This window comes from Diceros bicornis, chromosome 13 (assembly GCF_020826845.1).
Source record: "Diceros bicornis minor isolate mBicDic1 chromosome 13, mDicBic1.mat.cur, whole genome shotgun sequence".
Taxonomy (NCBI): domain Eukaryota; kingdom Metazoa; phylum Chordata; class Mammalia; order Perissodactyla; family Rhinocerotidae; genus Diceros; species Diceros bicornis.
In genome coordinates, this window is record NC_080752.1 from 15,139,536 (window position 1) to 15,153,215 (window position 13,680).

At 41.7% G+C, this 13,680-nt stretch overlaps 1 protein-coding gene across 8 annotated transcripts in view; it reads left to right on the top strand.

Moving 5' to 3' along the window:
• Positions 1-4,508: 4,508 nt before the first annotated feature.
• The window catches only part of ZYG11A (zyg-11 family member A, cell cycle regulator), a 72,185-nt gene continuing 63,013 nt past the window's right edge, over positions 4,509-13,680 (top strand). For 4 of the 8 annotated variants that reach the window (XM_058552436.1, XM_058552438.1, XM_058552435.1 and 1 more), the window contains exon 1: positions 4,509-4,736. In XM_058552436.1, coding sequence (XP_058408419.1) covers positions 4,647-4,736 — 90 coding nt within the window. In that variant the 5' untranslated portion in view covers positions 4,509-4,646. The remainder of the gene's footprint in view (positions 4,737-13,680) is intronic. The other 4 variants (XR_009221818.1, XM_058552433.1, XM_058552434.1 and 1 more) reach the window with 1 other exon arrangement.

A 13,680-nucleotide genomic window follows, 5' to 3' on the forward strand; every position in this document is an offset into this window, starting at 1 on the left:
TTTTAAACTGGGGAGAAAGGCAACCAGATTCGTATTTTGGGTAGAGCAGTTGCTGTAAGTGGATAAAGAATTGGAATGGATGAGTCTGGTAACAGATTAATCAGGAGCATGGACTAAATCCTCAGAAACTGTTAAATTGAAGCAGAAAATTGAAGAATACGTAGAGGATAGGCATACAGGAGATTAGGAGAGGAAGGAGTAGAGGAAAAGGTTATCACAAATTTGCCTCTCTGCAAATAGCTGCAACCTTGACTCCGATTTCAGAGAGAATCCCTGTGTGGCTACAACTTGTTTTTTCCAGGTAGCCATTTCATGTATTTTTTTTTTTTGGTGAGAAAGATTAGGCCTGAGCTAACATCTGTTGCCAATCCTCCTCTTTTTGCTGAGAAAGATTGGCCCTGGGCTAACATCCATGCCTGTCTTCCTCTACTTTATGTATTTATGTATTTATGTATTTATTTATTTTGTGAGGAAGATCAGCCCTGAGCAAACATCCATGCCAATCCTCCTCTATTTTGCTGAGGAAGACTGGCCTTGGGCTAACGTCTGTGCCTATCTTCCTCCACCTTATATGGGATGCCACCACAGTATGGCCTGACAAGCAGTGCGACGGTCTGTGCCCAGGATCTGAACCTGCGAAACCCAGACTGCCAAAGCAGAGCGCACAAACTTAACCGTTATGCCACCAGGCTGGCCCCCTCATGTATTTTTTCAACAAATATCATTGACTACTGATGGGGTGTGGGGCAGGCCGCCCCAAGATGTGTCACTCTGATGTGTGGATTATTTCGAGCTGAAGACAATAAAGGCTCAGAAGATTCAGAAGAAAATTTGGCCTTCTCCCAAATTGCCTGAAAGAATTTAAGATAGAAGGCCTGTCTCCAGGACAGGCCATCACCATAGATAACTCTGGGTATGGATAGACTGGGAGGGTCCTTGCTAAGCCCCTTCTTATCAAAGCTCTGAAAACCAAGTAAAGGAAGAAGTTATCCTTTGTAAGAGACATTTACATTTATAAGGGAAATCCGTTTGTAAAGGTATCTCCCTCTCTGTACCAGGAAGAAGGGAAGATGACCTTATCTCTAGAAACTCTTATCAGTGCGGAAGGCAAGGACTTAAATCTGTGTATTAACCTTACTCTTGTTTAGTGTACTTTTCTGGTGACTCCCTCCACCCCCAACATCCTCCTTTGTCTTTAGCTGAAGATAGTATTTAAGATGAGAACCTCTGCTATTTTTGTGAGTTACCCAGTTTTTCCTGGGTCTCTCCCACGTATACATGTTATAGAGCTTTGTTTGATTTTCTCCTGTTATTCTGTCTCATGTCAACTTAATTGGTAGCCCAGCCAGAAGGGACCCAGAGTGGGTAGAGGATAGGTCTTCCTCCTCTACACTACCTTCTATAAGTTAGACACTGTTTTAGGCCTAGGGATACAATAAAACAAAGTCCTTGCACTCACGTGGCTTACATTTTTTCCTAGTAGCAGGAAGCAGAAAACAAACAGAAATAAAATAAATATATAGCATGACAAATAGTGTTAAGTATGAAAGCAGAACAAAAGGGACAAGAAGTTTTGGGAGGGTGTGGTGATGGTGGTAAGGATTGCTATTTACTGTATTACAGTCAGGGAGGTCTTTATTGATAAGGCAACACTTGAGCAAAAACATGAAGAAAGTAAGAGACCCAGCCATGAGGGTAGCCAAAGTAAGAGAGACAGCCATGAGAATAGCAAGGAGTCCAATAGTGCTGGAGTGGAATAAGCAAAGGGGAGAGTGGCAGAAGATGAGGTGAGAGAAGGGCAGGGAGAGAACACATTATATAGAACCTTCTAGAGTACCACCCTTAAGACGTTTTTTTTTTTTTTGGTGAGGAAGATTGGCCCTGAGTTAACATCTGTGCCCATCTTCCTCTCTTTTGTATGTGGGATGCCACCACAGCATGGCTTGATGAGCAGTGTTCATGTCTGTGCCTGGAATCCAAACCTGTGAACCCTGGGCCGCCAAAGCAAAGCACACGAACTCAACCACTACACCATTGGGACGGCCCACTTAAGACTTTTAAAATTCTGCGTGAGATGGGAAGCTATTGGAGGAATTGGGGCAGAAGGGTGACATGTTTAAAATGATCACTCTAGCTGCTGTGTTGAGAGTAGATTTTAAGGAGCAAGGATGGAAGCTGGGAAACCAGAGAGGAGGATATCATAAAAATCCAAGTGGGTAATGACAGGGACTTGGACCAGTGCAGCAGTGATAGAAGAGGTAAGACATAGACAGTTTGTCCATATATTTTGAAGATAGAGCCAACAGGATTTCCTAACGGATAGGATATGGGATACGAGAATAAAAGAGGAGTTAAAAATGATTCCAAGGTTTTCGTCATAAGCAACTGAAAGGGAGGAGTTGCCATACACTGAAATGGGGAAGACTGTAGGAAAAGCAGGGTAAGGAGAGGATATCAGGAGTTTACTTTTGGACATGTTGAAGTATGTCCTGGAAGCCAAATGAAGAAGTATTTTAGGGGAAAAGAAATGATCACTTGAGTCAAATGCTGTTAAACAGTCAAATAAGATGAGGAATGAGAAGTGACCATTGAGTTTAGCAACTTGGAAGTTGACAAGAATGGTTTAGTGGAGTGGTAGAGGTGAAATAAAATGGTAGGAGAAAAATTAGAGACAGCAGGGATAGAACACACGTTGGAGAAGTTTTACTGTAAAGGATAGAAGAGATATGGGGGCAATACCTGATGAGAGAAATTAGGTCAAAAGAAGTACTTTTTGTCTTTAATTATGTGAAAAGTATCAGCTTATTTATATGCTGGTGACAATGATCCAAGAAAAAGGAGAAAAATGATAATGCAAGAGAAAGAAGGAACTTTGCTGGATGACGTCTTTGAATAAGCAAGAGGGGGTGAGATCTAGCGTACAAATCCAGGGGTTGGCCTTCGATAAGAGTATAAATAGTTCATAGTAATAGGAGAGAACAAAGGGAGAGAGCCTATACAGATGGGTGGATAGACGTGATGGTGGGAGCTTGGGATGTTCTTTTTTGATTGCTTTTCTTTTCTCAGTGAAAGAGGAAGCTGAGAGTATGGTTGGAGGAGGAGGTGTTGGAAGTTTGAGGATAGAGAAGATAGGAAGTAGTCCGCTTAAAAAAAAAGGATGTTGATTGGACTTGGAGTCAGAAAATTTGATTTTGACTCCCAGGTTTTCCACTCATCAGGTGGGTAAAATTTAACTTGTCTATTCAACCTCTTAGGTGTTCTATTTCTCTTTGAGTAAAATGGACATGATAGGTGCTGCTCAGGATTTGTTTTTTTTTTTTTGGTATGAGGATTAAATAAAAGAATAAAGGTGAAAGGGAAGCATTTTGCAAAGTTATTTGTACTTGAAAAATAATTTTAACACTTGAATCCACTTATCAAGTACCTGCTCTGTGCCAAGCATTGTGATGTGTTTTACATACATTATCTTATTTAATCCTTACATTAACTCTGTGAGATAACACATTCTCATCTCATTTTACTGATGAGGAAGTAGAGCTTCAGAGAAATTAAGAATCTTCCCCAAGGTTCACAAGTTAGTGGATGGCTGAGCCAGCATTCCAAGCCAGGATTCAAATCCAAGGCTCCTATTCTTTTTTTTTTAATTTTTATTTATTTATTTTTTTCCCCCAAAGCCCCAGTAGATAGTTGTATGTCATAGATGCATATCCTTCTAGTTGCTGTACGTGGGACACGGCCTCAGCATGGCTGGAGAAGCGGTGCGTCGGTGCCACCCTGGGGATCCGAACCCAGGCCGCCAGCAGCAGAGCGCGCGCACTTAACCACTATGCCATGGGGCCAGCCCCCAAGGCTCCTATTCTTAACTACCCTTTCCCAAGACATATTTTTCTCTTAAATTAGCTAAAGTGTACTAAGTTACTGCTCTCTCAGGGCTTCTTTTTTGGAGCAAGTTACAAGGGTCTTCTTGGTACTTTTCAGGTCACAAGAAAGCTGAGTAGTTCATTTTGTGTACTTATGAGGCCAGAAGTGGTTTTGACATTTGATTCATTCCATGTCAGTAGGAGTTGAAACAGAGAGCACTGATATGAGAGGTGCTGTTGCCGGATTTTTAGGAGAAAGATCTTTAAAAAATATATTTTAAAGTATTAAAAATATATATTCTATTTCCCAACTCTAGAGAGCTGGTCCTTGGGCATGCCCCTGAAGGGCGACAGCAACGTGGTATCCATCCCTGACGTGTGGACTTGAGAGAGGTTGGTCTCAGAAGGGTGAGGAGGAGCTGGGTGAGTCGCTGGACAGGCTAACGTCGGTCTCTGGGGCATCGGACAGCTCGGCATCGATGGGGCGCAGTAGGTGTGGGCCTGGGTGGGGGTGGGGAGGGCCCGTTTTGAGGGCGGGGTCTGCGGCGGGCCGGCCTCCGCGGGCGGAAGGCGAGGCTGCGGCGGGCGCGGGCGCGTGCGCGTCGCCACGCCGGGCGTTTCAAAAGCTTTGCGGCCGGGACCGGGCGGTGCGAGCGCTGCGTGCGCGGCCCACGGAGCCGGCTCTGCTCTGCTGCCTCTGCGCGCCCGACGACTCCACCTCTCGCGGGATCCGGGCTCCCGCTCGACGCCGGCTTTCTCCTCGACGCCCAGCCGGCGGGGGTCGCCATGGTTCACTTCTTGCACCCGGGGCTGTCGCCCCGGACCATCGCCCTTCCCGACGCTCAGAAGGATGCCCTGGGCAGCTGCGTGGTGCAGGTGAGCACCGGGGCGGCGTCGGGGACGCGAACCCCGGCGGGACGCCCCGTCCCGGGCGAGCGCAGCCAGTCGTCGGAGACTGTGCGAGGCTCTTGTTGGTTCGTTTGGTCGATGCGGGGGTAAAGCCTGAAGAGGCTGAGGCCCTGCCAGGCTCCCTTCGTCGCCGGGGAAGTGCATGCTGAAGGAGAGGTTTCTGCCCGGGGCGTCCCAGCCTCAGGGCCGAGCGCGCCGACCTTGTGCAGCCGGGTGGACGCGGGGCGCGCCCCGCGCGTGCCCTGGGGCCAGTCCCCGCCTCTGGTCTCTGACTTGCACCTGTGCTTGCTAAAGGCAGCAGCTGTTTTGCAGGGTAGTGTAAGTTTGGACGTTACGCTAGCCTGGACGGTAGTAGACGCTGGCGCTTATTATTGTCATAATGAACCCAAATGCCCCAAACCTCGACCGTTCCCCCACGTGCGTCGTGGACGTGGTGCTCCCCAGAGGCCGTGGCTCATCGGCCACTGCTACCCGAGGCATTGGGCCGGGGGACCGGAACAGAAAGACCCTCCTCAGCCCGGTTGTGGGAACTGGAACACTGAAGACTGAAATTCCTTCAGTTCCACGTGTTCGCCCCCTCCCCCCATGCCAATTAAACTAAACTCAGAAAAATGCAGAGTAAAGTGGTGTGTGTTCGGCGCCTACTGTGCGTTAAGCATCACATTTCTAAAGTAATCCGGTCATCTCTGGTCTTTTGTAGGCATTGATAGTCTCCATTTTAGTGGCATGTAGTGAAGTTGAAAACTGCAAGTTAGTTAATTTGCTCATAAACTTGAACTTGACCTCTGGTGTTCTGATACCAGTCCACATTCTACAGTGCCCCAAAGGACCACCCTCTTGGAACTCAAAATCCTGTGAATGCTCAACCCAAAATTAGTAAGGAGGGAAGGAAATACTCTGATTGAGGTTGTGCTTTACACACTAACGCCTTGTTGGAAGGCTTTTGTGCCCTGCAAAGATCTAGCCTGTACTCCTTGTACTCTTTTGGACGTACTTTTAAAAGCTGGGTTTTAACGATGTACTAGCACAGTGTGTCAAGCACACTTTTTGTTTCTGTTGATTGCAATTGAAACACAAGATTTTCTTTAGAAAAGCGATCAGACCAATCCATTTTTTCTGTCCGGTTCCATCGTGTACTATATGTATGCTCGTTTTCTTTGTACGATTTTATTTTCAATTAGTTTTTACATTACTCAAGGCGTGAATACATTTTCCCCTATAATATATATTTTTCCATTTGTTTATGCCGTCTTTAATTTTATTTAGCAGTGTTTTGTAGTTTTTGGTGTAAAGGTCTTTTACATTGTTGAATTCATCCCTGTTTTTGATACTACTGTGAATATTTTTAAAAACTTCGTATACACTTTTTTTCTGGTATATTGATCTTGGCTCTTACAACCTTGTTCAAGTCACTTATTTTCTCTAGTAGGTTTTTTTTTTTTGAAGATTTCTTAATATCTTCATAATCGTGTCATGTGCAAATAAAGACAGCTTTACTCGTTCCCTTTCACTCTGCTTTTTATTTATTTGTTGTTTGTTTATTTATTTATTTTTGGTGAGGAAGATCGGCCCTGAGCTAACATGTATTGCCAATCTTCCTCTTTTTGCTGAGGAAGGTTAGCGCTGAGCTAACATGTGTGCCCATCTTCCTCCATTTTGTATGTGGGATGCTGCCACAGCATGGCTTGATGTGTGATGCGTAGGTGTCTGCCCAGGATCGGGACCTGCGGGACCTGTGAACCCTGCGAACCCTGGGCCTCCCAAGCGGAGCGCGTGAACTTAGCCACTGTGCCAGGGGCCGACCCTGTTTCCTTTTTTTGAATTGCATTTTTCAGGACCTTTTGTAGGTTGTTAAAGAGAAGCGGTGAGAGTAGACATGTTTGTATTTTAGATCTTTCACTTTTAAATGTGATACTGGCTATAGATTTTTCCGTAGATGCTGTTTATCAAATTAAGGAAGTTTTATTCTATTCCTAGTTTGCTGAGAGCTTTTTTTTTAAAATCATGAAATGTGTGTTGAATTTTGTCAAATGCTTTTTCAACATTTATTAAGATCGTATGTTTTTGTTTATTCTGTTTGGTGGATTTTATTGATTGTAAATTTAACTGTACATTCTAGCAATAAACCCCACCTGGTCGTGAGGTATTATTTTTATATATTGCAGGATTCTATTTGCTAATATTTTAAGTATTTTTATGTCCATGTTTATGAGTGAAATTACTCTGTAGAAATATTTAATCAAGTTCTAGTATTGGGATAATACTGGTCTCAAAGAATGAATAGGGAAGTGTTCCCTATTCAATTTTTTTAGTTTGTGGAGGATTGGTATTATTTCTTTATTAGATGTTTAATAAAACTCTCCAGTGAAGCCATTGAGTCTTCAATTTGTTTGGGGGAAGGTTTTTAATTATATCTATTTCTTGGGCAGGGAATTTAATTATATAGAGCTATTCATATATTTTATTTTATATTTATAAAAGGGTCAATTCATCAAGAAGACATAACATACCTAAATGTGTATGCACTTACTAACAGATTGTCGGTTTTTGTAGTTTGTCATCCAAGGAATGTGCCATCCTAGTTCATCTGAATTATCAAATTTATCAACGAAATTGTTCATCAAATTTACTTATTTATGTATTTAAATTTTTATTTATTTATTTTTTCCCCCAAAGCCCCAGTAGATAGTTGTATGTCATAGTTGCACAGCCTTCTAGTTGCTGTATGTGGGACGCGGCCTCAGCATGGCTGGAGAAGCGGTGCGTTGGTGCATGCCCGGGATTCTGAACCCGGGCCGCCAGCAGCGGAGTGCGCGCACTTAACTGCTAAGCCACGGGGCTGGCCCTCATCAAATTTATTGACAAAAATTATTATCATTCTGTTTGTGTGTGAGGAATATTGGCCCTGAGCTAATACCCGTTGCCAATCCTCCTCTTTTTGCCGAGGAAGATTGGCCCTGGGCTAACATCTGGGCCCATCTCCCTCTATTTTATATGTGGGACGCCGTCACATGTGGCTTGACTACCTGTGTGTACATCTGCACCCGGGATCTGAACCTGCAAACCCCAGGCCACCAAATTGGAGCACGTGAACTTAACTGCTGAGCCACCGGGCTGGTCCTGTCTTGTTTCTAATATAAACATTTAGAGCTATACATTTCCTCTAACAGTGCTTTGGTTAACGCCCATAAATTTTGATGTGTTATTCAAAATATTCTCTAATTTCTGTTATGATTTCTTCTTTGGGATATTTAGAAGTGTACTGCATAATTCCCAAAGAGTTGTGGATATTCTGTGAATCTTTTTGTTTAATTGACTTCTTATGTAATTGTATTGTTGTCAGAGAACATACTCTGATTTCAATCCATTTATATTTATTGAGACTTGTTCATGGCTTAGATATGATCTATCTTGGTGCATATTCATGTGCACTTAAAAGGAATATGTATTGTATAATTGGGCATAGTATTCTGTGACTGTCAGGTCAACTTGGTTGATATTGTTAATCTTCTATATTCTTACTCATTTTCCGTCTACTTGTTTTTATCAGTTATTGAAGATGAGTGTTAATTTCCAACTGTAATTGTGGATTTTTCTTTTTACTCATTCAGTTTTTGCTTCATGAATTTTGAAGCTGTTAGTAAGTGCATACCCATTTAGGAATTATGTCTTCTTGATGAATTGACCCTTTTATCATTGTGAAACGTTCATCTTGATTTCTGGTAATATTCTTGTCCTGTAGCCTTCTTTTTCTGACATTAATATAGTCTCTCCAGTTTCCTTCTGAGTAGTGTTAAGCAACCCTGTGTTGTGTTTATGTGTAAAGCACATCTCTTGTAAACAGCAGTCTTGCTTTTTTATCCAGTCTGACAATCGGTACCTTTTAAATTAGAGTAAATGTAGTTATCAAAATTGTTGGATTTAAGTTTAGTGTGTTGCTATTTGTGTTCTATTTGTCTTGTTTGTTGTTGTGTTTCATTCCTTTCCTGACTTCTTTTGAATTATTTTTAAAGTTTCATTTTTTCTCTTCTATTGACTTACTAGTTGTTTCTGTCCTTTTCTTTCCCTCTTTCATGGTCACTCAAAGATAGCCGTTTTTAAAGTGTGGACTCAGGACCTCTGGGGTCCCTAACACCCCATTCTCTTCCATTAAGCCATACGTTAATGAAATTTCCAAAATGTAAAACAGTGCTGTTGTTGTCACTAAACTTTTTAAAAATTCTTTTTGAAAATACAGTGGTTAACTGATATACCAGGACATATCCGATTTCTAGGAACTTCATACAGTTTCTAGAACTCTTATATAGCTATACAGATACTACATAGAGAAGGCTTAGGGCCAGCTCGCTGGCATAGTGGTTAAGTTCATGCGCTTCGCTTTGGTGGGCCAGGGTTCACAGGTTCAAATCCCAGGCGCAGACATACACATAGCTCATCAAGCCATGCTGTGGCGGCGTCCCACATACAAAAGAGAGGAAGATGGGCACAGATATTAGCTCAGGGCCAATCTTCCTCACCGAAAAAAAAAAAAATAAGTTCCTTATGTCAGCATGTGATTTGTTAAATTTTGTTATTTCTAAATGAATTAATACATATTTTAAAGATTTTTCAGTTTTAACTTACAATGCAGTAAATATTGGTAGGTATAACCCAATTTTTAAGAGTATAAAGGAGTCCTAAGACCAAAAAGTTTGAGAGCCACAGCTCTAGGTTTTAAAATACACATTTGATTTACCAGTCTGCTTTTAAATATATCACTTCACCTTAGAACAGTATTCTTTCATTTCCCTCCTCTAGTCCTGTCCTTTGTGCTGTTGAGGTAATACATTGTACTTCTCCATGTGATAAATTGCACAATATATTGTTTTTATTTTTGCTTTGATCAGTTATTTCCTAAAGAAATTAGTTTTCTTACATATATTTCTTATTAAAAAAAGTTTTATATTTATCCACATGTTCCTGTTTCCAGTACTCTTCCTTTTTCTCTAGATCCCAGATACCCATCCTGTATTATTTTTCTTCAGCTTAAAGAACATTTAACCTTTCTTCTGTGTAGATCTGCTGGTGACAAGTTCTCTCTACTTTTGGTTGTCTGAGAATATCTTTATTTCACCTTTATTTTTTTAAAATGTTTTCATTCCACTTAGTTTTTCCCCCCACTACACGGTTTTTTTTTTTTTAATAATTTTGTTTATTTTTTTCCCCCAAAGCCCCAGTAGATAGTTGTATGTCACAGCTGCACATCCTTCTAGTTGCTGTATGTGGGATGCGGCCTCAGCATGGCCGAAGAAGCGGTGTGTCAGTGCACGCCCGGGATCCGAACTCGAGCCTCCAGCAGCGGAGCACGCGCACTTAACTGCTGAGCCACGGGGCCGGCCCCCCCTACTACACTTTGAGAATGTTATTTCGTTGTCTTCTGGCTAGCATTGCTTCTGATGAAAAGTCAGTTGTTGTATTCACTGCCCCCTCACCCCATCTTATGATTTTTCTCTTTATCATTGGTTTTTAGCCAATTTGCTGTGTTGTGGTGTCTTTTATTTATTTCGCTTTGGGTACATTTTGCTCTGGAATCAGTGGGTTTATATTTTGTATCTAATTTGGACATTTTTTGACTTTTTTTTTTAAGAAAGCCATCAAATTTGTTTTATTATTCTTTGTACCCAGTGAATTAACTGTAATTCACTAAATATTAAATTACAAAGCAGTTTCGTAGATTGCAAGTATAGGACATTGTCCTTGTTGACCATTGTTTCTTAAAATATTTTTTCTTCTCCAATAACTCCTCTCTTCTGGAGTTTTAATTACACATTTATGTTGGACTGCTTAAGATTGTCCCTTGGGGCTCTATGCCTCTCCATTTTTTTTCCCCAGCCTTTTTCTGTTTCAGTTTAGTTTTGATTACACTGCCTTCAACTTCACTATCTCTAATTTTGTAGTGTCTGATCTGTTGATAATCTCATCTAATGTATTATTTATTTTAGATAACACATTTTTCAACTCTAGAAGTTCCATTTGGGTCTTTTTCAGATCTTCCATTTTTCTGTTGAGACTCCATATTTATTTTGTCATTATGTTCATGTTCTCCTTTCTGTCTGTGAATTATAATATCTGTTTTAAAGTCTTTGCTAATTATGTCATTTCAGTTATTTCTGGATCTGTTTCTATTGACTGATTTTTTTTTTTCTTCTGCTTCTTACCATGTCTGATATTTTATTGTAAGCTGAACTTTATGGATGCTACTTTGAGTAGCTAGATTTTTGTTATCTTCCTGAGTAGGGCCTATATTTGATGTTTAAAAAAGGCTATTGTCAATATCTTAAAATTTAGTTTTCCAATTAATTGTTGGTTGCATATAGAAACACAGCTTTTGTTTGTTTTGCTTTTTTACCTTGTACCCCTTAAAACATGTTAATTAGGAGAGTTATATAGTACAGTTTATATTTTAGAAATGATAAGTCTAGACTCTGGGTAGAGATGGCTTAGAAAAGGATTAGGAGAGAAACTAGAGAAACTAATTTGGAGTTTTTCAGTGTTCTAGGTAAGATGGTAGTGACTTATATTGGAAATTGGTTGTGGAGCTAGAAAGAAGGGGATGAACTAGAAATTTATTGGGGGCGTTTAACAATCATGCTGGCAGCAGGAAACAGATGGCACACTCAGAATAGGCATAATTCAGTAGGAGTTTAATTAAGGGACTACTTCCAAAGATAAGGAATGGAAAACCACAATAATGCAGTACTCCGTGTCTAGTAACAGCATCTATTACCACCCCTAGGTTCAGTGGACCTCCCAGAAGGAGTGTCTTAGTCTATTTGGGCTGCTGTAACAAATACCGCATAGACTTGGGTGACTTATAAGTGACAGAGATTTATTTCTCACAGTTCTGGAGGCCAGGAAGTCCAAGATCAACGTGCTGGCAGATTTGGTGTCTGGTGAGAGCCCACTTCCTGATTCATAGACATCTTTTTGCTATTTACTCACATTGCAGAAGGGGCAGGGGAGCTCTCTGGGCTCTCTTTTTTAAGGGCACTAATTCCATTCATGAGGGCTCTACCACATGACCTAATCACTTCCCAAAGGTTCCTACCTCCAAATACCATCAAATTGGGGGTTAGATTTCAACATAAGAATTTTGGAGGAACACAAACTTTCAGTTTATAGCAAGGACAGAGGACTGATTTTATTTTATTCAAAAAAAATTTTTTTTTTTAACTTTATTTATTTATCTAGTCCCCCCAAAGCCCCAGTAGATAGTTGTATGTCATAGCTGCACATCCTTCTAGTTGCTGTATGTGGGATGCAGCCTCAGCGTGGCCGGAGAAGCGGTGCGTCAGTGCACGCCCGGGATCCGAACCCGGGTCGCCAGCAGCAGAGCGCGTGCACTTAACCGTTAAGCCACGGAACCGGCCCCTGGAGGGTTGATTTTAAAGGAGTGATTGCTGGGACACAGCCAGCCCAAGGCAACCTTAAAGACAGCTGGGGAAATAATCTGTAGTGGGTTAAATTGTGTCCCCCAAAAACATATGTCCAAGTCCTAACCCCTGGAAGCTTTGAATTTGAGCTTATTTGGAGATAGAGTCTTTGTAAATTTAATTAACTTGATGATCTTGAGAAGATCATCTGGATTTAGGGTCCTAAATTTTAGGTGGACCCTAAATCCAGTGACTGGTGGTGTCCTTATAAAAGAAAGGGAGGGAGATTTGAGACATAGAGACACAGGGAAGAAGCCCATGTGAAGATGGAGGCAGAGATTAGTTATGTTGCCACAGGCTAAGGAAAACCAGGAGCTACCAGAAACTGGTAAAGAATTCTTCCTTAGGGGCCGGCCCAGTGGCGCAAGTGGTTAAGTGCGTGTGCTCCACTTCGGTGGCCCGGGGTTCGTGGGTTCAGATCCCGGGCGTGCACTGATGCGCCGCTTGTCGAGCCATGCTGTGGCGGCATCCCATATAAAGTAGAAGAAGATGGGCATGGATGTTAGCTCAGGGCCAATCTTCCTCAGCGGGGAAAAAAAAAAAAAGGATTGGCATCAGATGTTAGCTCAGGGCAGATCTTCCTCAGCAAAAAAAAAAAAAGAGGAGGATTGGCATCAGATGTTAGCTCAGGGCAGATCTTCCTCACACAAAAAAGAAAAAAAAAAAAAGAATTCTTCCCTAGAACCTTCAGAGGGAGAATGGCCTTGCTCACACCTTAATTTTTGAACTTCTGTCCTTCAGAACTGTGAGAGAATAAATTTCTGTTGTTTTTAGCCACCAATTTTGTGGTAATTTCTTGTAGCAACTCTAGGAAACTGATACATGTTCTATTCTAACTTCATTCTCTTCCCTCCTGTCTTTTTTGAGAGTTGCATGTTGTTGGAACCAAACTGACAACCAGAGGACAAGGGAACCTATTCATAGGATCCACACAGGTCATCTCCAGGAGTAGAGAGCAGGGTGGAGAAGGTTAAGGAGTGGATCTGGGTGGGAGGTAGGTGGCAAATGGAAGCTATTAGACACAGTTAGAACCAGTATGATTTGCTAATGTATTGGATAGGGGTGTGTGTGGGGGGCAGTGTTGCTTAATGACAAGGAAGTCTCAGTCAAGATTAAGCAACTGAATAGATGTGATGCCATTTACTGAGCGGGGAAACACTAGAAAAATTCAGTTTTGTACATGGTGAGTTTGAGGTATTTGTGACACAGTTAAGTAGATACGTCAGGGAGGCAAGTAGCTGTCTAAGACTATGGCTTAAAGGGAGATCTGACCTGGAGATAATAATCTGGAATTTGTTGGGGTTATAGATAATATTTAGAGTCATGTAATCAGTAGTCAAATATTACAGAGGCAGAGTCATTAGTCATTACTGGTCTTGGTGGGGGATGGAAGCCAGATAGAGTGATTTGAAGAATGAATGGCATAGGAAGGATCTCTG